Genomic DNA, 27,096 nt, shown 5'->3' on the forward strand with positions numbered 1-27,096 from the left:
CGTTAGTATCAGTGTCTCCTGAAGCACTGCACAGCTGTATGTGAACTTTCTTACCGCCTCCGCCTACTTCGTCTCCCTGCACCCCAACCCCCCCTCCTCGCTCCCCACCCCCCCTCTGTCCCCCAGTGTGTCTGGCTAGTGGCTCAGACACTCGGTATCCGCATTGCGTTGCAGTGCTCCAACAAGGAGGAGAAAAAAGAGCATGTATCAGCAGTCTCTGCCGAGCACTGCTCTTTTCTGTATGCACACAAAGAAACGACTCCCTGGCATGTTCCAACTTCAGAGGAAATACAACCGAATAAAGCTGCTTGCCACTCGCTATTTTATAAAATGCGGCCAGTTCCTGTATTTGTTTTCACATTTAATACTGACATTTTATAAATAATGTTATACTGTTATGTTTCCCTATTAACAGCATTATATTTTGTTAATTCCTCTTAAGTTTTTATTGTATTAAAATCCATTTTATCACTGCTTGAAATTTCAAAAACTATTTTTCTCATACTTACTAGGTGTAATTTGGAAGAAGCAAAAGTTCAGCTATGTGATTTCACAATTTTTGATGACTTACTTCATCACAAGCTCAACATGTCATAGAATTTGTGCAGCATTGTCAGATAGATTATGTGATGAATTGTACTGATAGCAGACTGTTGTGTTAACGAAATATGGAAGAAGAGCAGCAGTGTTGTGGTCAGAACAGCTGGGAGGTTAATCACCTTTGGGCTTGCTGTGGCTTTGATCCTCATGCTGTGTAAAATCCACAGCCTCCGTCTGTGAGCTCCCTCCACTGCCTCCTCCCCCCGTTCCCTCCTTCCCTTCCTCACACACATACACACACACACACCCTCTCACACATACGTAAGTGCACTGTGGTGCACAAGGACATGCACGCACACACCTCATACACATGCACCTCCCAGATGCATGGACGTTCAAACTCACACAAACAAACACAGTGTAATAGACACCCATTCAGAGACACAGCGCGTGAACGTAGACTGCAAGATGGGACGTCACGCCTGGAAAAAATGTTAGGGGTTAGAGTGGGAGAGAGAGAGGGGGAGAGACGAGGATGAAAAAAAATGAGGGGAAGGGCTGAGACAGAGCAGGGGGGAGGCGGGGACATAGTGAGAGAGAGTGTTCAGGCAAGAGAAGAAGAAAGAGAGCGATGGCTGGAGATACTGCATGCTTGCATAATGTGTGTGTGTGTGTGTGTGTGTGTGTGTGTGATGTATGTAGGTGACACAGATTTATGAAAGGAGGGGGTCATAGATGGAGGCGCTGTAGGTGGTTGTTGGGGGAAGTGGGGGTGTTGGTACAGCACCAGATAATGGAATCAATGCAATTGAGTGTGTTACTGTGTGTGTGTGTGTGTGTGTGTGTGTGTGTGTGTGTGTGTGTGTAGCGTACCTGCCTCATAGACATTGCCTGCTCTGACTCTAATCGCCTGGAGAATTAGTGATGTGACTTGGCAGAGGGAAACAGGCACAAAACAGAGCCAGGGACAGCGCCTGAGAGAGGGATAGAAGAAGAGGAGAGACAAAAAGAGGAGAGCGAGAGATAGAAGGGTAGCAAGAGGGGAATAGCTTTCCTGTTCGCCGCCGCGTACAGCACTCAGAAAAAAGGAAGACTGTGAAGATGGGGCAGGATAGGTTTTATCAAGCGTTATATTATTTACCACTGGATTAATTGTTGCTTTTTTTTCTCTCAAGGGGAAAACGGATCAATACAGTAACTCATCGTAAGAGTGCGTTGTGTTATACTGTATGTGTGTTTGTGTGTATGAGTGTGTGTGCGCGCGGGTGTACCTGTTTTATGTACATGCACTTGTATGCATGTGCACATGGACATAAGTACAAATGTCTATGTGTTTATGTAAGGAACACCAAGAAGTCAAAGGCAAATGGTGAGTTCAGAATGACTTAAACGGGCTGGCTAAAAAATTGAGAAACAATTCAATTGACCACATCCGCCCGCCATCTTTCCTTCATTTATGTCCACCTTCATGTTCATTTTTTTTGACATGGCTAATTTTTTTACATGAGAATATTTCTCTTCATTCTCCCTCTAGTTTTTTCCTCCGGTCTTTGTCTCTCATGCTTTTGAGAGCAGCAGAGGAGCTCATGAAACTGGGACAGAGGAAAACATCTCAAAGCACGGAGACAAAGAGGAAACAGAGAGAGGCAGTCTAATTTCTCACACTGGCAGCCAAAGGCTTCATGTTCTGTGCCTTGGTGGAGTCGCATGTTTGCCTGCATGTGTGTGCACCTGGCCACAGACAGATTGCAGTAAGTTAGGGATTGCTCTGGATCATGGGCAGACAATGAAGCTGTCATCTGCAAAGACTTACATGTGATGCAAATGGAGCTTTTCTGCTGTGTACCAGTTGTTTGGACCCTGGCTAATATTCTTCATGTGGCATCTGCAGTGTCAGGCTTGTGTGACATTTATTTTGTCTGGGGAAAAGTAAATCAGTGTCACTCCCTCAAGGCTGAACATCTTTGTCATGGGGGAGTGATTGCATAATCCTGTGAGATCACAAGGCCTGTAGAAAATATAAGACGACAGTGTTGTCTGAAGCTCCAGGCACAGCTGTCTGTGTATGTTTCATGCATGTGCACAAGCAAAGAGTCGAGTGTGTGTGCTTGTGTGTATGTGTGTGTGTCTATGAACTGTACTGTATGACCGCTCTGTTGGAGCTTAACGCTCATATGCTTGTATGCTTGTGTGCTCATCCAATATGCAAATCCCAATTTATCCATTAAATTTGAGGATTTTCGTCTGCGTATGTGTGTCTTTGTCTATCTGTCTGCCAGCAGGGGGCATTTTGTTTGAATGTCTTGCACAGATCTGCACTGAATAAAAGGTGCTGGCTATTTTAGGAGGACAGACAAAGAGGGTCCTGGATAAACAACGGATAAACAACAAAAATTCATAATTATATGTTTTGCAATGTACTAAATCTTTCTCTTTCTGCAGGATGTGATCCAGTCCATTTTGTGCAGACGTGTCAAGACGAAACATTCCATGTCGAACTGCATCGGCATCGATAGAAAAACAACGGTAGCCATCCAATATGACGTATAAACTGTTTCTCATTTTATATATATATATATATTTTTGTCTATTTTTGTTATGATATAAGATGCTATGTATCTATCGGTAGTTAAAATGTAGATTTAATGTCAGAAGTTAATCTCACTGATCTTAAATAACAAAATAATTCATAATAAACATACATGGCCCATATACATACCGGCATACATAACATAAGGAAATATATTTTTTCATGTTGAAATTTCAGGGTTTACAGAAATATTTAACACGTGTTGGATTTTACCTGCGGACAGCTGACTGTCTGTCGGTGTGCTTCATTGTCCCTGAGACCCTTAACCTGTGATGATATGAAAGGTCACAGGTGAGGTCCTTGGGAACAAAGTTGCATGCAGCTGCATCTGGAGGCCACATTTCCTGTCATTAGACAGAGAGAAAACACGAGTTGTGTACTTTTTTTTTTAAATCATGAGATTATCACAAGCATCAGATGTATGTAAAGTATGTATCACAGATCAGAGTAAATCTGCAGAGCAGTTTCATCTGCATGAACTCATCTGGAGAGAATTCCCACTAACTTTCCAGACATTATGGAAAGCCAAGAAGAGACTACGTGGTTCTCTGGAGGGGGCAGTACCTTTCGGCAGGCTTTGTACATGGTTCAATAAAAAGACAGCCAAGGTTCGTGACCCCAATGAATGATTCACATGGGATTTTTAAGTTAAGACACACTTTGATAGTTGCATTAACAAAAAGACAGCCAAGTGTACTCACCTTGATACTCATTCATTAGTAGAAATTGTAAAGCTCCTCACAGCAACTGAAAATATTTGTTATTGTTGGTGAGAAAGAAAATGTGCATTTTCATAAGGCTGCAACTGCTGATAATTGTCTCAATGAATCCATAAAATGTCAGAAAATAGTGAAACCTAAACGCTTAATTGATTTTCTGCCGATCGACTAGTTGATTTATCAGCTGGTTGTTGGAGTTCTACGTTTTCATGATTTTTATGGATAAATGATTTGCACCTTGTTGTGGATTTTTTCCTTTTAATTAACTGAAAATATCACAATGAAATTCAATAAATGGTGAAAACATGCTGTTTTAGTTAAATACCATGTAAATCCAAACATTACTGAAAAGGACATTAAAAAAGTTTTTTTTTAAAACGTGATCAGCTGTTTTCTTTTACTGACCTTGCTGGTGTTTCGTGGCATGTGAGCAGAGTAGGATACATTTTTGCTCACCCAGTCAGGGATTTAATGTAATATAAACATTTTAGATACATGTAGTAATGATCAACATGTGATATCAGGCTCCCACTGACAAATATAATTTGTCACGTTTTTCTGACTACTTCACAAAGCACCAGGGCCGGCAGTTATTAGGTGAATAAATGAAAGTGACGTGGTCCTCTTTCAGACTCTCGGCCTGACACTCAGCCAGGGTGGCTCAGTGTTCCCTGGCTCGCAGCCACTCCATGTGTTTGTGCATCCCAGGACAGTTGACATTGATTGTGCCGGAGACAGACTGAGACACATTAGTACCCAGCTCACTTCTGCTGCTGAAAAACAAATTAACTGGCTGCATTGGGATCCCTGTCTGGTAACCATGGCAAAGCACACAGGCAGGGAGGAGGAGGAGGGTTGAGACGGGGCAGTGGGTTCAGAGCGCAGTCTCTCAGGGGTTGTCTTTCTCAAACGCTCCTTTCCTTTCCTCCGGCCACGTCTGTCATTTTCTCTTAGCCGCTCTCTCCCTCTTTCGAACTGACAGCCTCTCTCTCTCTCTCTCTCTCAGGCTCTCCTCTCCTCACACATAAACACAATTTGCATATTTAGTTTTCTTCTCTTGCATTCTTCTTATTGACTCTGACCTCATCAATCTGCCTTTACCTTATACTCCACCCCTTATCCAACTACCCTGTGCAACATAATCTGCCTCTCTCTAGTTTCTTAGTATTAAGGATAATGAATAAACAGTAGTAGGCCTATTTTTAGAAGTGTGTTCTTTAAAGTTTTTAAAGATGCTATATAAATGAAGTTATTATTATATTTCTAGTTTTTTTTAAATATTTGCTGTACTTTTGGTGCTGTGACATTTCCCTTTGTGCTCAAACAAGTTTATCTTCAAGGTTCAAGGATATTTATCTTATCTTATAAATCAGTCTTAGGGCCTATGTTTTTAAAGTTCAGCTATGTAACTCTTGCTGAACTGCAGCCACTGTGGCCTCTAGTGGCAGTTACAGGATAATGGTAATATTAATTGTAACAGTAGCACAAGTAGAGAAGTATTCTAAAGTCAGTAAACTGATTCTGTTATGTCCGTTACATAGTAATATATAATAATAGCCACCAGAAGCTACTGGTCATAACAGACCAAGTAAGGCTGTTGCAGCAAAACCCTTGAGTGTATTGAATTGACCAAGGGTGCATTTATATTAGGCCTATTTATGAATTCAACTTTTATTTTTATGAGAAAAAATGTGTAATTTCTTCTTTAAAAAGTTACATTGTTTTGCTCTAAATCAAATATATTAAAGCCATGATGTCAGCCACCATCGTTTCATCACCTTCTCATATAGTCATTAATAAAATGCCTGTTTGAATGGAAATATATGTATCTGATGTTGTTTATTGTGTCATGCACATACACATGCTTAGCCTACACGATTTACAAGACACCAAAGATACCATTGCAGTAGTGAAAAAGTGGTGCAAAGAACTCCTCAAATAAAATCTGCCACGAAAAAGATTCCTTGAACGAAAAGCAAGTTTATTTTATAACCTTTCAGCTAGAAGAACTCATCAGAAATGACAATTTTTTGAAAAGTATATAATTATGATATAATGAGAAATAAGACTTAAAATGGATGTTTCACTTAAATTACATATCAAACAAAGGAAAACCATTAAACCAGGCTGCCTTCTAGGTAATGCCGAATGTATGCCTGAATGTAATTATTAAATGCTTCTTCACATAAGTTTCTATTATAGTTATATTTTATGAGAATATGTTTATAATTTAGGTTTGTATCAGCACTTTAAGTTTTATTATCAGATAATTTAACATTTTCGGTTAGCATGAGTATAATTTAGTGTAGGATGTGTATCAGTGTTGGAGTTAAATCAGTAGGCTATATTATTTCTAGAATTGTGTTACTTCCCTCCATCACTGTATTTTGTCCCTCTTTACACTGTGCAAAAATGATATTATTAGTCCAATAATTATTTACACTTTAGAAATTAGTCTGTAAGGGGCTGTGCTGAGCTACAGTCCAGAACTTGGTTGAGGTGGCAAAGCATATGTTAAAGGACAATTCTGGCGCAAAATGAACCTAGGGGTTAATAACATATGTGTACCGAGTCAACCGTTCTCTGGGATATGTTTTCATGCTTATCAAATGTGTCTCTAGCTTGAAACAAGCTAGCGCAAACCGGTGATTAGCTTCTAACGCTAGCTTTCGGGGCAGAGGGTAAATCGTTATTTTATACCACTAACAAGGCTCAAAGTAGTACCACACTTCAACGGTAGCATAATGAGGGTCCCTACATGTAAACCGAATCATTGAGAACTTTGTAAATGATTTTATTATTAAAAAGATAGATTGTAAAGACAGTAGCGTTCATGTTTACATGCGGGCACCATCTTGGAAAACAATCATAACCAGTCGAACCACGAACGCTGTGTTTGAGCTGTGTTACTGGTTACTGGTTGCAATCATAAAAATAATAAAATAGCGATTTACCCTCTCCCCCGAAAGCTAGTATTAGAAGCTAATCACCGGTTTGCGCTAGCTTGTTTCAAGCTAGAGACACATTCGATTGTCCTTTAAAGCAAAGATCCTCTATCTGAAAACACTGTACTTCATTAAATTTTAAATTGAAATTAAACAACAATAAATAAAGGAGACATTGTAATTACTTTAACCGAGTATAGGCTACACTTTGTGATACCATTTACTCAACTACTGTACATTTAATTTCATTTTTCTGACAGCCGTAGGCAGTTGGGAGTTTGCTTCTAAAAATATGTTGTTAAAGATTAAACAAGCCAATATTATAATTGGTCCGCCACTACATCAAAATACAGTTATTTTTCCCATTTAGATGCTGGTAATGAAGACAGCCATGTTCGTGCACAGTTGGGATATATTTGTCAAAATATGGTGTTAACATTGTACATCTATCTTTTACAAATCTGAGTGGCTTTAAGATGCTGGGATTCACAAAAAGAACATACAATTCTACCTTACGTCTTCGGTAAGTGGTAATTTAACAACACTTAAAATATAATCAGATGATGATGAAGTGGACATTTAAAACATGTTTTTAACAGAAACCAACCCAAACCCTACAGTACATGGAGCAACAGTATCTGACACATGGCTAACTAGTCTTGTAGTATGACATCAGTATTTAAAATAAATATTAAAGAGATGCGATTTTACTCACCACAAAATCTGAAATTTGGCACTGAAATTGTTCCTCATAGCATTTTTTCTTTCGATGTGTGAGAGTGGGCCCAAATAAAGCATCTTTATCTGATCACAATTATTTCTCATGACCAGAGAAACTGGTCTATTTATTCTAGTTTCATTTTACTGCAGATAGTTCTGCATTTGTACTAATTTTTTAGTAAACTTTTCTCATCCTCTTCAATGTAGCCTACTACAGCACATGATGTTTCCAGGTATTACTTAGACCATTGTATAAACTTACTCATTCCTGGGGTTGAGATCATGCAGGGATGGGCCTGTTTTAGATTTGCATATCAGGATTGTAAGCACATTTGTTTGACTAACTTTTAACATAGGCCTAAGTATTATAGTGGTGTTGTCTCTTTTTTATGCTAATAGGCTAGATACGATGAAATTTAAGATTAACTTTATTGATCAAAAATTAAAGGTAGGCTACTAAGTAGTACCATAGGTTATACACCAACATGAATAGTAACTATTAAGTGTATCGAACTAAAATACACACAAAGTGAGGTGATAGTGATGACTATCCAAAATTCTGATAACATGGAACCAGCACTGGAATTGTTTTTATTTAAAGGTAGACTGTGCAAATAGAAAAGGTTAATTGTATTTGGATATACAATTTTTTCAAAAATGAAAACAAGTGAATTTAATGATGAATGTTATGTTTTATTTAGCAGAATTACATTGTGTTGTACTATCCTAACCAATATTTCCCATATTTCTATCATTTCATAAATCCTGGAATCACCCCTGTCTGTGTGTGGGCTGCTACAGTAGCCTATATGTAAACAAAATTACAGTAATGGCCTGGGAGTCAGCTGAGGCGGAACTGAAACTCGGCGCTGCAGTTTCCTTTAGAGCCTCCTAAACGTCACGGACGGCCGGAAGTGGTCGCAAATTTAAACAGCCATCACAGCAACAATAAGCGCGTATTTTCACTTTACGGGCTGTCTGATGAATCTCTAGTTTATGAAAAATTAAGTTATTTTCCCACAGAGGATTTCTTTTAAGGTGAGATATGCACACTGTTTATTGTAGTATTTTTTTCTGCTTCACTCCGCTAGCTACTCTTTCCATCGCCGTTGATTTTGAAGCTGACTATTACCTGGAAAACAATCTGGTTGATAGTCATAGCGATTGTCTAAGGCCCTAAATTTCACCAAATATATTGTGCTTCAGGTACACTTGAGAATGCATGGGGCTTTTACGATTTTTAAAAATAATTTGCAGATGTTTCAATCTGTAAATATACAGCCTAAGAACACTAAATTATTATCATGTGCATGTTATTGCTAGCGCCATTCCCGCCATTGCAAGCTTGTAATACAGAAATACAGAAAATAGACATAGCCGTTCAAACCCATCTAAAAAGATATGTAGACATATATTCATTGCTTTCTTATTATTATTATTATTATTATTAATAATAATAATAATAATGATAATAATACTCATTCATAATAATAATACTAATAATTTTATTATGTGGATTTTTTATTTTATTTAGTATTTTTTATTTTATTGTCCATGCTATTCATGTGAATTTGCTTTTTTATCATCCTGTGTTTTTTAAGACATCACTGTAAGCTACTGGGACCTTGAATTTCCCCTTGGGGATCAATAATGTATCTATCTATCTAGTATTTAAAAATGCACATTCGTATGCAATTTCACTCAAACATTTTTAAGCTGTCATGAGTTGCTCAGTAAAGCATTTGACAGGTAACGTTGTAATACCTAGCCTACTTTCTGTAATAAAACCTAGTATAGCCAAAATCCGATGGGGGACCCTGGGACAAAATCTTATCAAATGGGTTTCAGTGGTCTATTTTGTGTCAGTTTAGGGGTCCTTGGTGTGAACGTTTGGTAACCACTGGTCGATTACCTTCTATTCATGTGTCATAGTTCAGTAGTTCAAACAATGGCAAATTGCATCATATGTCAAACATAGACCTAAAACAAATTTCAGTATGACAGCATATTGCTGCCACAAAAGTAGACAGACTTTTTTCTTCTTCTTTCCTTTAACATTGTAACAAGAGTTTTTGTTTTTAGGACATATTGAAATGTGTATATATCACTTCATTTAGATTTTCTGTTTTTCAATGTCTCATAACATCTATTTTGTTCACAGGACTTTCTGGTAATTACACTAAATCAGCCTGTCTTGTTAAAACTAGAGCTCAAACTAGCAATTATTTTTAATTTACAAACGATTAATTGATTTTCAAAATAGTTTCCAATTTATTTTAATCGACTAATCGTTGCAGCACAAGAAACATTTCTTATCGTACACAGAACGAGATTATTGATTCAATATTAATTGTGCTTTTCAATGTTCAATTACAGGTGCAAACCTAATGGAAGAAGTCCAAGCTGACGGAAAAAGTATGGAAGATGAAATAAGAACGGCTGAGACAGAACAAGGAGATGTGGCGAGCAATGAGGGAGAGTCCAGTGTAGAAATGTCCAACAGTCCAACTAAAAAAGCAAGGGGGAGGCCACAAGGTTCAAAGAAGTTAAAGGTTTGTGTTACAGACGTTAACCTAATGGAGCTGGTTTCAGGCATTTCCAATGGTGGGTCTACACAGACCCCGAGGAAAAGAGGGCGTCCAAAACTCACAAAACAGGCAGAGCAGCAAGGAGCAGGAGACGACCATGCTGATGATTCTGTGCAAACCCAAGACTCCAAGAAACACGCCAGTAATGAAGACAGTCTTACGACAGACCCTTCTCCTAAGAAAAGAGGCAGGCCAAGAAAGTCTCTCAGCTATAGCACCCCTGAGAAGGCTGATACTAAAGACGTACTGAACGGTGACTCTGAGACACCAAAAGCGAGATGGGGTCGTCCAAAAGGATCCACGAAGCGCAAGTCAGAAAGTTTAACAAGTGAAGAAACTGAAGGCGGTTTTGTAACACAAAGAAGATCTCTCAATAAGAAACTCAGGCTGGAGGCAGAGTTGAGCAGTGAGGGGGAGGAGGACGCTGATGTAAGCCAAAAACCACCGATAAGGAGATCGAGGGGAAGGCCAAGAAAAGTTATTTCACAGGAGAGAGGAGATGAAGAACAAGCTAAGAGGGAAAGAGGTCGACCTAAAGGCTCTGTAAACAAAAAACCTGCCAAAAGGGGAAGGCCTAGGAAATACCCTTTGCCGTCACCTGAGGAACTGAAAAAGCCAAAAGTATGGAAGCCGCTGGGAAGGCCGAGGAAATACCCACGTGTTGATCCTCCAGAGGGATCTCTACCAGCCCCTCGCAGAAGCCGCGGTCGGCCTCGCAAGTCAGAGTCCAAGAAAGGCGCTCACTTGCGCAAGAATTTGCCAGCCTCTTCATCCTCACCATGCAACCCCAATGTTGGCTCACCGAGAAAGAGGGGCCGTCCCCCAAGTACTCAAAAAAAAGATGTTGGCTCCCCGAGAAAGAGGGGCCGTCCCCAAAGTACTCAAAAAAAAGATGCTGGGACCCCGCGGAAAAGGGGCCGTCCCCCAAGTACTCCAAAAAAAGATGCTGGAACCCCGCGGAAAAGGGGCCGCCCCAAAGGTTCAGTCAACAAAAAGGACGGCCATTCAAAAGCAAAGGGCGATTCATCTCCTGTTGGGGTGGAACATGAAGCAGAGCTGGCAGAAGACGAGGTGGAGCATGTCGATGCAGAGGATTCCATGGAGCCCAACACAGAGGCGTCTATCGTGGACGACACAGAGGCGTCCATTGTGCACGACACAGAGATGACCATCATGGACAATACTGAAGAATCACTCATCGATCAGGATGCAAGCTTTGAAGTTAGTAACCAGGCTTAATGAACCATCCTGGTCAGACCAAAATGTTGCTGTAGTAGTAGAATACAATATTGTCAATGAAAACACATGGTTTTAACATCTTGTCAGTCGGGTAGGCTAAATATCAGCAGCTTTTCTGTTTTCCTGACTAACTTGTCCATCTTGTTTTATTGTGCTTGGTTTTTACTTTATTTCTGTCATTTGAGTAAGCAGTAGTACTAATAATCTTTTACTAGAACTAGCATGTATAGTTTATTATCATAGACTGATTGTTCCAGTTTTCATTCAGCTTTCAGATGTGTTTGTCAGTTAAACTGTAGATGTAAAATGGTTGCTGGAAAATGACTTGGAAGAGGGGAAAAAAGTCCAAGTAGATTTTAGAGAAAAAAAGCACAGTAAAACTATAGAGAGCCGAAGTCTCCGGGCTAGCCTCTGTTCCACTGGCTTCTATAACTCAATACAGTCTTTCATTCTGCATTTCTTGCATTGACCTTTTTGAAAGATTTTGTGTTCTTTGGGTTGGTTTACTTTCCATATTTTAGGACAAACTGACGTATGAATACAGAGTGATATCACGTTCTTTAATGGGTTTCGCCAACTGATTTCTAACCTTGACCTATATTTTGCATATGACAAGAGATAACCTGACTCAAGGACACATGATTAGAACTCGTTTAATTTTATCAAATTTTTTATGGTAACAATGTATCAAAAATTCCAAATGTGATTCTGAATAAAGTTGTATTGCTTCTGGAACAAAACCCAGAAGTTGTGCTTTCACTTTGGCTCTCTATTGAGAATGTGAGAGTTTCGAGGGCTTTCGAGATCAAATACATCAAATGATGTCATACTTTTCTCAATGTTATTTCACAGTTTTTATTTTGCCTTAATTGCTAAAGCTTTGAATGTACCATCAGTTAGTTACTTAGTTCAATGAGTTGTCCTGCACAGGTCAGCCTCTCAACTTTTAAACATTTTTTTTTTTTTTTTACATGCATTTGACAGGACGAAAAGCTCGGTATCAAACGCCTTCCCGCCACTCAGTTGGCCAGAAGAGTTCCACTTCCACTTGTACCAGTTACTTTTTTAGTTTGCTATAGAGTTATTTCACTCTTTTCTCTGTGTTTACATGTAGCTGTGAAGCCTTTTCTTTTTTTATAACTTGGGACTTTCATGAGATTAAATTCACGTGATTGGATGATTTCACAAACATTCATTTTTTTATTTTTTTTTTAACATATTGTGTAAAAATTGCGTGCCATGGGTCAAACAATTGAAGTCTCTAAATGCCAAATTGTGCTTCGGTGTGTCAAGTTATCAAAATAAAATTTGATCTGGTTTTGTGAAGTCAAATCATTTTAAGTGGATATATTTGGATTTTGTGTGTTTTAAACAAGAAGTCAATAATTTGTGAGATTATGCTCTTGAAATAAAATGTGGATCTTGCTGTTTTATTTTCCAGTGTGGTGTGATGTTTGGTTTATGTATGGTTCATTCCATTATTTACCTCCAGACAGTTTACATAACTTAATGATGTAGTCAAATACATAGGCAGTACTTTCTATTTGGGTTTGTGGGCAGAAGCTCTATCCTTACCAGTCCTGTTTGAAGACTTGCCTGATGTGCTGTGGACCTGAGTCAAGTTAAAGCATCTAAAGCAAATGCTGTTTGTTTGTTCAGATGAAACACTCCAAACTAGAAAACATGCACAAATCAACTTGTGTGTAGATACAAAAACATATTGTAAAATATTTTACAGGGAGCATTAGCATAATATGTTACGTTATTACCAAGCTAAGCACCAGACGAAGCAATGGTGCCTCTGCAAAATAGCCTCGGGAAGGAACTTGTTTTGGTGGAACGTGCACGACCTCTACCAGCCCCTCGCAGAAGCCGCGGTCGGCCTCGCAAGTCAGAGTCCAAGAAAGGCGCTCACTTGTGCAAGAATTTGCCAGCCTCTTCATCCTCACCATGCAACCCCAATGTTGGCTCACTGAGAAAGAGGGGCCGTCCCCCAAGTACTCAAAAAAAAGATGCTGGAACCCCGCGGAAAAGGGGCCGTCCCCCAAGTACTCCAAAAAAAAGATGCTGGAACCCCGCGGAAAAGGGGCCGTCCCCCAAGTACTCCAAAAAAAAGATGCTGGAACCCCGCGGAAAAGGGGCCGCCCCAAAGGTTCAGTCAACAAAAAGGACGGCCATTTAAAAGCAAAGGGCGATTCATCTCCTGTTGGGGTGGAACATGAAGCAGAGCTGGCAGAAGACGAGGTGGAGCATGTCGATGCAGAGGATTCCATGGAGCCCAACACAGAGGCGTCTATCGTGGACGACACAGAGGCGTCCATTGTGCACGACCTCTGGAATTAAGATGGTTGTCGAGTGTGTGATATTCTATTGAACAGCTAGATCCGATTCGACTGACAATCTGCAAATCCTATTAGCTTTATAGGCTACCATTAAAGTTTTATTATAAGAGCATAAATTCCTAGTTAATTCAAGAGCACAAATTATAATGTTGAGCGCAAATTACTAATTCGAGAAAAATGAATTCAATTGAGAGCACAAATTGTTGAATCAAGTGCATGAATCTTAATGTTGGGCACATATTACACATTTAAAAATGCAAATTATTAGAGAGCACAAACCATTAAATTGAGAGCACAAATGACTAATTCAAAAAACATGGATTATTAAATTAAGAACACAAATTATGAAATCGAGAGCATGAACTCAAGAATTCAAGATTACAAATTAGTTTTGTTATGACACCTCCTGGCCTCCGTACAAGGACCTTTTTGGGTTTCCAAAACTTGCAGAGATGTAGGTAACCGTAAGGATCTCTTTATATAGCCTACAGGCTTTGCTACAACAAGGGAATTTAACTAAAGGTGGGCGGATCTTTGCGGTGACGTTTTCGGTACGTGAAGCAGTATCACCTTTGGACTGTTTCCTCCCTGTGGATTAGCACCGGTTACACCTGTCGGGTTACTTTTAACCTGTGAAAAAGTAGCTAAAGTAGTGAGCACGCTTCTTATAGACAAAGTTGCGGATTGTTTCGGTGACGTGACCGGCGTAAAAACAGGTACGTAAACCATTAACGTTCAATATTTTTGTTATCTGTTTCAGTATTACAATACTCGGTCTTAAATACAGAGCTGCTAAAACAAATTATAGCTTTAGGCCGAAACTACATTTGTCACTGCTCTGCACCAGACCTAATTAGCTACATCTCAGTGTGTGAGGATTAAAAAAAGCTTTGTAAAACCTTCACTCGTCACAACAAACTCTGGATCATATAGTTTGTAAACAAAGATCCGTGAAATGAAGAGTTTGAAGTGAAACTCCAGCTCTGGCCTATAATGTTGACAGTTTAGACTGTGGAACAAGCTGAAAGTGTTGCTCTCACTGAAGAGTTTCAGTGTTTGTAAAGGATTTTGTGGCATTATTTAGGTCTGAAAAAGTAGACACTGAGAAGGAAATACAGTACAAAAACATATTTCCTGCAGCCTGTTAACTTGAGTAAGCTCCAATCATATTTTTAATCATGACAAATTCTCCCCTGGAACCAGACTCAAAACAGTGATTGGACATTTTAAAACTCAAAATCTCACTTATCTTAGAGTTCAGAAATGTGTTATGTGTAGTACTGTATGTGCTTTGTGGCACCATTTTTGTTTTTGTAGTGTTTTGAAATGTGTATATATTGGATTTGGAACTGCAGTGAGGAGTCCTAATTTCCCCAAATTAATTGACTTGATTAATAATCAATTATGTGCTCCTAAATGTGAAGATGTCCCCTCTTTAGTTTGTCTTCTGTGATAGTAAATTGAATCTCTTTGGAATTTGAACTGGACAAAAACAGGCAGTTTGAAGATGTTATATAGACCGAACAATGAATTGGTTAATTGGCAAAGTATTCACCAGATTAGTTGATAATGAAGCAAATCGTTAGTTGCATCCCTGAAGTATATTCTTTTCTATTTTATGCATGATTTGGACTTCAGTGGCTCTGTTATCTCCGTCAAATAATGGGATTGCTGATATATTCACAAAGATTTCTAATTAACTCTCACTGGATTTGTTGTTTATAATGCTTATTATGCTGTTTGGGAGTCTTATTCTTCACCATTCAATACTTAAATTAAGGACACATACACACACACACACACACACACACACACACACACACACACACATATATATATATATATATATATATATATATATATATATATATATATATATATATATACACACACACACACACAGTTGGGAGAACAAGTATTTGATACACTGCCGTTTTTGCAGGTTTTCCTACTTACAAAGCATGTAGAGGTCTGTAATTTTTATCATAGGTAAACTTCAACTGCCAGTGACAGAATCTAAAACAAAAATCCAGAAAATCACATTGTATGATTTTTAAATAATTAATTTGCATTTTATTGCATGTCATAAGTATTTGATCACCTACCAACCACTAAGAATTCCAGCTCTCACAGACCTGTTAGTTAGTTCTCCCCACTGTATATACAGTCATGTGAAAACATTAGGACACCCATGCTAAAGTTGAATAAAAAGAGGAATACAAAAATCATCTTTTGGAAATTGATCTTAATTAAAAAAAATGAGGAAAAAGCCAATCTTTAAGGACACCAATTTTCTTTGTGATTGAATAATGTATCGTAAATAAATAAATGTTGTTCCTTAAAATACAGGGGGCATAAGTAAGTACACCCCTATGTTAAATTCCCATAGAGGCAGGCAGTTTTGTATTTTTAAAGGCCAGTTATTTCATGGATCCAGGATACTATACATCTTGATAAAGTTCCCTTGGCCTTTGGAATTAAAATAGCTCCACATCATCACATACCCTTCACCATACCTAGAGATTGGCATGGGGTACTTTCCATAAAATCATCTCTCAATGCAAATCAAACCAGCTATTAGGCTAACTGAAATAAAACCATGCCAATCTCTAGGTATGGTGAAGGGTATGTGATGATGACAACAAACAGGACTGATGGCTGCACAAACTTGTTGGCTTGTGTGGGGGCAGGACAAGCTATATAGGGCACCACACCCATGATAAACAGTGAACTTTGATTTTTTTTTTTTGTGAAGCTAAAGGCGGAGCACAACATTGTTTTTCAGCATGGTTGTAACTTCTTTTTTTCTCCTCACAGAGAAATCAACCAAAATTACTTTTAGCAGCTGGATGAACCTTTGCTAACAGTCAGACTATGGACAGTGCAACAGGTATTGACTGAAAAAAGAAAATTGAATTTAACAACTAAAACAATGTCTGGCCTAGGTGGTTTAAGCATAGATTTAATTGAAGACGTGGCACTTTCACCTGCAGAGCCACAAATAGCAGAAAGTAAAAAGCCAGAAGAGACCAACAGCGTAGAGGAAAGACGGGGGGTTACAGCTGAGGAAAAAGAAGAAGAAGATGACTCAAAGGAGGAAGAGGAAGTGACGAGCTCAGCTCATCTGGAGCCGAGCACTCTGCCATGGCCTGGCAACAAAGACAAGAGACCTCAGACGGACGATGACGATGGAGTCTGGTCAGAAAAAGGAGTCTGGGAGCCTGAAGAGAGGGACACTGGGATCAGCGGAGGGAGCCAGGACCTGTCGGAGGAGCAGAGCCAGGCTGAGAGTGACACAAAGAGCAAGTGGAGGGAGAGCATGCCTGAGGGCGAGAGGTGGAGGGATGATGAGATAGAGGTGCAGCGGGACGATAAAGGTGATGGCTCACTGGCAGACGATGAAGAGGAGGAGAAAGAAAAAGAAGAGTTGCATTGGATCCCAGAGAAAGCTGTTCTGGGTTTCTCTCCACAAGTCACAATCGTGCGTCCGTCCAGCAAAGAGCTTCCTGAGGAGAGCCAGCTGTTCATAGAGAAGGAGCCGCAGACGGAGCCCGACTCAGTAGCTCAGGTTTATCAAGAGTGGACTAAACAGGACGACAACTACTGTGAGTATAAAAACCCAAACTTTAATGCATCTGGGCCCCTATTGTTTAAGAAATACATAAAGCGCAAACTGTGTGAGCAACACAATCTCAAACAACCTACACCTGCTAACTGTGGGAGTAACTTTTAAGAATGACCACATCACTGATCATAAGTTTGACCTGAGTAGGAACAGCCAATCAGAGACATGGATTTACCCTGCAGTATATCTGCACATTGTCCCAAAAATAATCCCTACATTTTACTTAGTGATGTTATTCTGCAAAAATGCATGTCATTATTTTAAGTGTTTTTTATTTGTGTGAGATCTTTAATATTTCAACTAACAGTTAAACTGTGAAATTAACAATAATATGTTAATATATTTGTAGTTTCGCATTGCCAGACCTTCCTCTACAGAGCTGCGAAGGAGGGTCTGGCGAGTCCACACAGCATTTTGGGATCAGAGAAAAATGTACTCTGGTTTCTTGGCATTTCTTTAAACCTGTAATTCATCTTGGGCGGCGCTATTCGCTGTAAGAAGGAACGGTGCTTCTGCAAAATACCCTCGGGAAGGAACTTGTTTTGGTGGAACATGTGTACGTTCAAAGGTTGTTTTAGTCGTGCAACAGAAAACTCAGATTGGACAGATAGTCTAGCTAGCTGTCTGGATTTACCCTGCAGAGATCTGAGGAGCAGTTAACCATAGTCCTCAGAAATCCACCGGAATTTAAAATGTCAACACAAAGAAAGCCCAAGGTAACGGATATCCGGCCCAAATGAGTGAAATTCTGCGGAATTTCTGTCGGCAACGGAGCAATCATGGAAGTGGAACGTCGTTGATATAGACTAATATATTTATGACATAAAAATATATAAATAGGGATTAGAGAGTAGGAAATTGACAGACAGAAACTAAAAAAATCAGACTGGAGAAGGAAAAAAAATTCAGAGGTTCATCAGCGAAATCATAAAATAAGGAGAATTTTATATTAATCAGATCAGACAAAGACGCAACTAATGCAAACCAAATCAAGCTTATTTTCATTAGCTTTATTCTGGTTGTTTGCACCCCTGATAAACAATATCAACAATAAAACGGAGCAGACAAACAAACTGGCTTAACATTATGTCAAATGTACCTTTTCATATATGGATTTCATTACTTTGTGGAACCCTGAATAAGTCCATAATTGCATATAATAGGTTTGAAGAACCATAACTATGGCTGAAAAATGTATAGTCAAAATCTCAATTTGAAAGAGACGAGTGCAAACTTTAAATCACAAGCACTAAAAAGTGTTACTGTACATCATAGGTGGCTATAGCTAATTAAAATAAATTACAAACAACTCTGAAAGGACAATAAAACAAGCATCACTTATAACACGTAGAAACATGAAAGGTGTTGTGTAATACTGGTAGAATTTATAGAAAATTGAAATTGGAATCCCCATGGCATCATTGTCAGAAAAAATCGCAATAAAGCTACGTTTTCCATAAGTGGTTCAGCCGTAATTATATTTTTTTAGATTTTTTCCCCTAAGGTTTTAGACCATTAATTACAAATCATTTACTAACCATTGCTGCTTTAGTTTACTTTACTTTTGGTCAAGTATGTGTTACATGTATGGTAATGCAGCTGAAAGCGAGGGCTGTTGTGAAAACTCTTCCCTGATGGTGCGTTTAACTGCTTGGGGAAAACAATAACTTTTTTTGTTGTTGCTAGAAACACATGCAATATGGCATCATCCTCTCCACGATTTTCATGTCTGCTTGTTTGTCTTTCAGGTTTTTAATTTTATGTCAATATTGCTTGTGATTTTAATTCTTTTTGGCAGCTCAATCTTAAATCTCAGAGCTTTTTTGAACAAATGGCTCATGATCGGCGCCTTAAACCCCCCGGGACCACCCAAACATCAGATTTCTTTATCCCCTAATCCTTCTTTACTAACTGTTTCATGATTTCCTGCAACATATTCTCTTTCAACAACTATTAAATCAAATTAAGGCCAGATTACGTGAGATTATCATTAAAGCAGATGCTTACAAACTACTCCATTATTGTCATTCTAAATCCTGTTTTATTCTTTTTGAGAAGAAGAGGGGACACAATCTCCTTGTCTCCAAATGTGAGGAATATCAGAGCTTGCTGTGCTGTGGATTGCAAATCATTTACTATGTGCAGCCAGGCACAGATACAGTATTAAGTATAGAAGGGAGGGTTTTAAACAACTTTCATTGGATTACCTGGTCACATATCAGATTGCGGTTTGTTGTAATCCAAAACACATTTTCACTCAGTAAGTCAGTGAGTTACTGCACACTGATGATCTCTTTCTCCTTAACCACATAATTACGGTACATGTTTTAAGATGATTTTTGATATGACTAATAAAGACAGAATTGATTGACTTTGAATTAAAGTGATCCTTTCTTCATTCTCAGACCTGTGCGAGCATCTGTGCAGTGAAAAACTGAAGCTGGCTCTGGCGACGGCGGCCGCAGGACTTCTCTTCCCTCTCCTGGTGTGGGGAGGTTATGCCCTCCTTCCCTTTGACGCACCGCTGCTGCAGAGCACCCCCCTCAGGGTGGTGTACTCTCTACGCTGCTCCTTCTTCGCTACCATCCCCATCCTGCTCGGTATGTTCATGTATTAAGTTTATTGTGCACTGAAACAAACACTTAATATAATATAAAACGAACACTAACAATAAAAACCATAGAATAAAATCAGTTAATATTGACCCTCGTCTCTCTGCAGGTGTGTTGGTGCAAGGCGTGGCCCGGCTGCGCTACAGCGCCCTGAAGCCCCTCTATCAAAGTAAACTGGTGAACAGAGAGGTGGCAGTGCACTGGCACTATGTCAACGAATCGCTGGTCCTCTTCCTCTTTTACTTCCTGCAGCTCGCTATCATGGCAACCTACATCAGCCAGGACCTGGTCAAACTAGTGCCGCTGCTCACCATCATATTTGTATTCGGCAGGTATGTTGTTAAATGTTTAGGGTCCAAACCAGGAATGGGTAAAGGGATAGATGATCTGAATATTGTTTTGGTTGTCTGGATGTCTGCTGGATGATACTTTATTAATGCTTTATAGTCATTTGTACAAATAGATTCTCCCTATTATGCATAGGAGTTGACTAGTCTAATGCAATCGGGCTGTTCAGGCCACACTTACCAGACATAGATTGAATCAAACATTATAAAAAATATTAAACATTTAAGGCAGGAGTGAAGGCCAACAAGACTAAGCTAAATTAAGACATGAACAGCTTTACAACACAAATTTGAAGTCTCCAATGCTGGTGAAAATCAGCAAGAAAGAAAAAATCCCAACACAGTCATATTATTTATTGCAACACCACCAAACTGATGAGTCCAATTTCCTTTTAGATTTTAAACAAGGCCTTTTATGATGGAAAAAATAAATGTGCTTTGAGATAAATGCTAACATCAGCATGCTAACATGCTCAGAACAATGTTTAGCAGGTATAATGTTTACCATGTTCACCATTTTAGTTTAGCATGTTAGCACAAAGCACAGCTGAGGCTGATGGAATGTCATTAATTTTATAGTAGTAGTATTCAAAATGAAATGTTCACCTTATGAAGGCCTTAGTGAGCCAAACATAAATATTCTTTATTTAATGGATAAAATAGACCATTTTTGTTTGTATTTTCAAAAGCCTTTAGTGTGATTCTTAAGTCTACAACAGTGGATTCTCAAAATGTTTTTAGTATTTCTTCTCTGCCATGACTGAGTTGCAGCATAAAGCTATAATCAGTTTTGTTCTTAGTTGCGCTTTTTCTTAGTTGCTGACTGTTATATTTACAGTCTATGGCTTAAACGGCATGAAGGAGACGATAGAAGGGAAGGAACATAGCCGTGTAGCTTGTGAAAACATCCTGTTAACACTGGCTAACTTTGATGTGGTCCAAACAGACAAATGAATGTCAGCGACAGATACAATGTTGTTTTGAGCTCATGCAGAGTTTGTCAGTTAAATGAATGAAGAAATTAGTTTCAGGCCAAAAATGCCAGGCTGCACACTTACATTTCAACTAGTTGTCTTTCTCTACTTTTAGTTTAGTTTCATTACCATCAGTAATACACTTCACTTACTCAGCATGACACTGCTAGACACATCTTTACAACACACAATACACAGTGAAACCACACAACTGATCAGAAAGAATTAATACAAATCACCAGTTTAACCATAGTATCTAAACCACTACTGTGTGTGGGAGGACTAGCTACTTCCTGTTATAACTTTGCATGCATGGCCACAGTAAGTACAACAGATCAAAGTTTCACAGTGCTGACGGACAGTTAAAGCAGACATTTTGATTACTGTCACCTTTTCCCACACACAAACTGGTTAAACTGGGGATGTGTTTTAAACCTGATGACTTTTGCATGTCCAAATAATTTATTGATTCATCCATCCATCCATCCATCTTCATCCGCTTATCCGGGGTCGGGTCGCGGGGGTAGCAGCTCCAGCAGGGGACCCCCAAACTTCCCTTTCCCGGGCCACATTAACTCAGCTCCGACTGGGGGATCCCGAGGCGTTCCCCAGGCCAGGTTAGAGATATAATCCCTCCACCTAGTCCTGGGTCTCCCCCGAGGCCTCCTCCCAGCTGGACGTGCCTGGAACACCTCCCTAGGGAGGCGCCCAGGGGGCATCCTTACCAGATGCCCGAACCACCTCAACTGGCTCCTTTCGACGCAAAGGAGCAGCGGCTCTACTCCGAGCTCCTCACGGATAACTGAGCTTCTCACCCTATCTCTAAGGGAGACGCCAGCTACCCTCCTGAGGAAACCCATTTTGGCCGCTTGTACCCTGGATCTTGTTCTTTCGGTCATGACCCAGCCTTCATGACCATAGGTGAGGGTAGGAACAAAAACTGACCGGTAGATTGAGAGCTTTGCCTTCTGGCTCAGCTCTCTTTTCGTCACAACGGTGCGATAAATTGAATGTAATACCGCACCTGCTGTGCCGATTCTCCGACCAATCTCCCGCTCCATTGTCCCCTCACTCGCGAACAAGACCCCAAGGTACTTGAACTCCTTCACTTGGGGTAAGGACTCATTCCCCTACCTGGAGAAGGCACTCCATCGGTTTCCTGCTGAGAATCATGGCCTCCGATTTAGAGGTGCTGATCCTCATCCCAGCCGCTTCACACTCGGCTGCGAACCGATCCACTGAGTGCTGAAGGTCACAGGCCGATGATGCCATCAGGACCACATCATCTGCAAAAAGCAGCGATGAGATCCCCAGCCCACCGAACTGCAACTCCTCTCCACCCCGACTACGCCTCGATATCCTGTCCATAAATACTACAAACAGGATTGGTGACAAAGCGCAGCCCTGGCGGAGGCCAACTCTCACCTGAAACGAGTCCGACTTACTGCCGAGAACCCGGACACAGCTCTCGCTTTGGTCGTACAGAGATTGGATGGCCCTGAGAAGGGACCCCCTCACCCCGTACTCCCGCAGCACCTCCCACAGTATCTCCCGGGGCACCCGGTCATACGCCTTCTCCAGATCCACAAAACACATGTAGACTGGTTGGGCATACTCCCAGGCTCCCTCCAGGATCCTTGCGAGAGTAAAGATCTGGTCCGTTGTTCCACGACCAGGATGGAATCCGCATTGTTCCTCTTCAACCTGAGATTCGACTATCGACCGAACCCTCCTTTCCAGCACCTTGGAGTAGACTTTCCCGGGGAGGATGAGAAGTGTGATACCCCTGTAATTGGCACACACCCTCTGGTCCCCCTTTTTAAAAAGGGGAACCACCACCCCGGTCTGCCACTCCTTAGGCACCGTCCCAGACTTCCATGCAATGTTGAAGAGGCGTGTCAACCAAGACAACCCCTCCACACCCAGAGCTTGCTTAAAGCTCTGGGTGTGGGTGTGGAGGTAAAATGCAAATGAATTACTTAAAAATCATACAATGTGATTTTCTAGATTTTTGTTTTAGATTCCGTCACTCACAGTTGAGTACCTATGAGCAAAATTACAGACCTCTACATGCTTTATAAGTGGGAAAACCTGCAACGTCGGCAGTGTATCAAATACTTGTTCTCCCCACTGTATATACGTATATGACTATGAATGAACTATGAATAAGGAGAAGCATAATAGGTGCCCTTTAAATGCAAGTCTATATTAATGTTAATATCACTTATTAAATCTGCGCTTTCTACCATACCAACAAGATTTAAATTTAAGTAAACATCTACAGTCATCTATTGGAAAAAACAACGTTTCAATGTGACGACTGGGGACTTTGAAAAAATGTTCTCAGGCAGAATCAAATACGTGATGAGGCAAAATTAAAATGAATTAAACGTATATTAAGTTATTAATTCAGATCCTTTGAGTCATCAAGCACTTGACACAAAAACTGATGAAAGGAATGAAAGAGCTACGCTGGCTATTGTTCCTGCTAAAAGCGAAGAGTGGATGTACGGGCTAATGTGGGTCGTCATCACATCTTTTTGTCATTATTTATCCAAATAAGGCTTATGAATCAAACAGAATTGTTGGAGTGCATCCATCTCATCTACTGGCCTCTGTAACTTATTTGTTATTCGGGTTTAAGGACTGAGTCACTGAGGCACAAGGTAAAGTTTAAAAAGCCTTTATTATATTTCTTGGCTAAATCATTAAAACAAGGCCTTGTCTTAACGACTCACTGTGCTTAAACCTTTGTACACTTGGATCCCCAAGCTGAAGAGCATGGAGGGACACACTTTCTACACACCCAAGCAGCACTCCACGCAGACAGCATTGTGACTATCATTTGTTATTTTCTCTGCTGCAGGCTGATCTACTGGCTCTGCCTCTCTCTGGGCAGCAGCATCAGGGGCCTCGGCTTCGGCTTCTCCTTCTTCCCCATACTGGTCATGCTGGGCACCAACCTGTACTACGTCTGCTCGTCAGTCGGACAAGGGGCGGTTTTTGATGTGGAACCTCCCACAACAGCTCCTCCTCCCAGGCTGCGCTGGTGGGATTAAAGGCAGACGTACAAAAATGTGATGAGGAGTTAAGAGACAAACAACTGTACCATCTTTTTAATATGACACAACTTGGCTCGTTCTTTTGGTGTCCTATAAAGTTGTAATCCTTCATATTTAAGTCCTGGCTGATTTGGCAACACCTGTGCTTACAGAGGTAACAGCAAGTGTGGTTTATTACAACAACAAACTCACAAAAGTGACCGTTTTTGATGAGCGACGACAAACGTATTGCATTTCCTGTGGCTGCGTCACAATAATAGCCACCACGTGATTCTCCAGTTGAATACTTTAAATTTGAAGCAGCAGTTGGAAATTTGCATCAGCAGTAACAACAGTGAGGCTGTCATCAATGAGATGAAAATGCATGCATCGATTCCTGTTAATCCATGGTGTTTATGAAGGCAATACAAACATATGTTGTATAAAAAATGATAATTTTATGAAAATCTCAAGGAATATGTGGTTTTATATTGTTCACAAAGAAATAAAGGACATGAAGCAGAATGTGGGTTAATTTGTAGCTTGAATGTCTGTATAGAAAAATGAAGAAATCCAGTAGTTATGACACAAAGAAGCTATTATGTGTATACAAATTGAAAAGAGAGATGGGGCCTGAAGAAGTGCTCTGTGTAAAGTGTGTGTTTACTAATTAATCTGCCATTACAAATCTTTGAACAGTCTGAACCTTTTCGTCTTGAGCTAATAAAATCAGGTTTTTGAGGTGAAGAGTTTCGGTTTGAGGCATCCAGTGTTTGGATGTGATGCAGCAAGGTGAAGACAGAAAAGTTAGAAATGAAAACTGAACACTGTTAGAAGCAAATAATGAAATAAGTTGGATATCAAAAGTAAATATTTAAGGGCACTATAAGATTTTTTTTATGAGATTGAATTATTAGGTTGTTTAATGACTTTTCCCATTTTTATTTTGTCACACAACTGGCACTAATGGCAATCTTTAAATTTTATATTTATAAGCAAGACTATTAAATGCATCTTTGCTTTATTGATCAAAGGTTTCTTTTTCTTTATAGCAACATACGTGGTTGGTCTGTTTTTGGATTGTTTCTTTTCCTTTTTTTAAAGGAACTTTATATTTATACTTTTAAATGCTGTATGATTACAGCATTTAAAGCAATTTCTGGGACTTTGAATAATCTCAATAAAGCAATAATAATATTTGACATTGTGCAGCAGCTGGTGATTCAGATCCAAATGGCTGAGGGGGGAACATATTACTTTTCTGACTATCTGTCCAACAAAGAGGGGTTAGACATTACGAAAAAACAAAACAAATTCAAAACCTGAAAAATGTGGCCAGTCTTGAACAACAACAAATGTGGGCAAACTGTACATGTGAAGTCCGTCCGTCCCTCCCATGCTCATGAACACGATTTAGGGAACGCCTGGAGGGAATATCTTTAAATTTGGCACAAGCGTCCACTTGGACTTAAGGATGAACTTATTAGATTTTGGTGGTCAAAGGTCAAGGTCACTGTGCCCTTACGAAACAATATGCTAATTATAACAGAATTTCACACAAATGTCTAATAGGATAAAATGATGAAGTTATGACATTTTATATCCAAAAGGCCAAAGGTCAAAGGTCTTGTGTACAATGTAATGTAGAATTTGCAGCTTCTTTGCAGCAACATCCATATTTGAAGCATTGTCTACAGTCAGTCTGCTCAGGATGAACAGTCTGCTCTGTCCCTCTCTGAAGATAAAGAGTTGAAGGTTCAATTCTTTATACTTTTTTTCGACATACTATACTACGACTTTTTTATGACTTTTTTTCTTCCTACAATATCATAAAGTATGTACGACTCTTTTTCGACATTCTATACTATGACTTTTTTATGACTTTGTACAACTTTTTTGTCTTCAGTAGTGTGCACAATAAATACACCTCCGAACCAATGCTTAACTAGGTTCACAAATAGCTCAGTAAGATAAACTGCTACAGATGAAATGAAAATTGGAGGTGGTTTCAATTCTTCAACATACTATTTTTCCTGACACTTTTTTTCCGACATACTATACTATGACTTTTTTTTACTTTTTTCGACATGCTATGCTATGACTTTATAACTTTTTTCAACATACTATATTATGACTTTTTTCAACATACTATACTGTGACTTATGACTTTTTTCGACATGCTATGCTAAGACTTTTTATGACTTTTTTCGACATGCTATACTATGACTTTGTATGACTCTTTTGTCTTCAGTAGTGCGGACAATAAATACAACTCCGAACCACTGGCTTGTTGGTTTCGCAAAAAGCTCAGTGAGATAGGCTGCTACAGGCAAAATAAAGAGTTGAGGTTGTGGCTTCAGTTCTTCAACATTTTTATGACATTTTTTGACATACTATACTATGACTTTTTTTCTTCAGAAGTGTGGACAATAAATACAACTCTGAACCACTGCTTTACAGGCTTCATAAATAGCTCAGTGCGATAAGCTGCTACAGGTGAAATGAAGAGATGAGGTTGATAGTTCTTTACTATACTATGACTTGTTTTCCGACATACTATACTAGGACTTTTTCATGACTTTTTTTGACATACTATACAATGAGATTTTATGACTTTTTTCGACATTCTATACTATTACTTTTTATGACTTTTTTGTCTTCAGTAATGTGGACAATAAATACAACTCCATATCTTATTGGCTTAACAAATAGCTCAGTGAGATAAGCTGCTGCAGGTGAAATAAAGATTTGCGGTTGAGGTTTCAATTCTTCAACATTCTATTACTTTTTTTTAACATACTATACTGTGACTTT

At 39.5% G+C, this 27,096-nt stretch overlaps 2 protein-coding genes across 3 annotated transcripts; both read left to right on the forward strand.

The window, feature by feature from the left end:
• The first annotated feature begins 8,414 nt into the window (after positions 1-8,414).
• LOC144528953 (uncharacterized) lies at positions 8,415-12,774 on the forward strand. Its single transcript, XM_078267848.1, has 2 exons — positions 8,415-8,552; positions 9,891-12,774. The coding sequence occupies exon 2, from the start codon at positions 9,902-9,904 to the stop codon at positions 11,339-11,341; it is 1,440 nt and encodes a 479-aa protein (XP_078123974.1). The 5' UTR covers positions 8,415-8,552; positions 9,891-9,901; the 3' UTR covers positions 11,342-12,774.
• A 1,479-nt stretch (positions 12,775-14,253) lies between these two features.
• On the forward strand, positions 14,254-24,807 carry tmem79a (transmembrane protein 79a). 2 transcript variants are annotated; one of them, XM_078267896.1, is made up of 6 exons: positions 14,254-14,399; positions 16,501-16,573; positions 16,677-17,288; positions 19,714-19,908; positions 20,030-20,252; positions 24,108-24,807. In XM_078267896.1, exons 2-6 carry the CDS (start codon positions 16,558-16,560, stop codon positions 24,298-24,300), a joined length of 1,239 nt encoding a protein of 412 aa, XP_078124022.1. In that variant the 5' UTR covers positions 14,254-14,399; positions 16,501-16,557; the 3' UTR covers positions 24,301-24,807. The 2 variants fall into 2 exon arrangements, with proteins under 2 accessions (XP_078124022.1, XP_078124021.1); XM_078267895.1 differs by having other exon boundaries at positions 16,501-17,288.
• Positions 24,808-27,096: the final 2,289 nt, after the last annotated feature.

Source organism: Sander vitreus, chromosome 14 (genome assembly GCF_031162955.1).
Source record: "Sander vitreus isolate 19-12246 chromosome 14, sanVit1, whole genome shotgun sequence".
Lineage (NCBI taxonomy): Eukaryota > Metazoa > Chordata > Actinopteri > Perciformes > Percidae > Sander > Sander vitreus.

Coding starts and splice junctions, on each gene's coding strand:
- LOC144528953 (XM_078267848.1), top strand. CDS start 9,902: ATGGAAGAAGTCCAAGCTGACGGAAAAAGTATGGAAGATGAAATAAGA.
- tmem79a (XM_078267895.1), top strand. CDS start 16,616: ATGTCTGGCCTAGGTGGTTTAAGCATAGATTTAATTGAAGACGTGGCA. Junction 17,289..19,713: donor TAAACAGGACGACAACTACT/GTGAGTATAAAA, acceptor CTTCATTCTCAG/ACCTGTGCGAGCATCTGTGC. Junction 19,909..20,029: donor TACCATCCCCATCCTGCTCG/GTATGTTCATGT, acceptor GTCTCTCTGCAG/GTGTGTTGGTGCAAGGCGTG.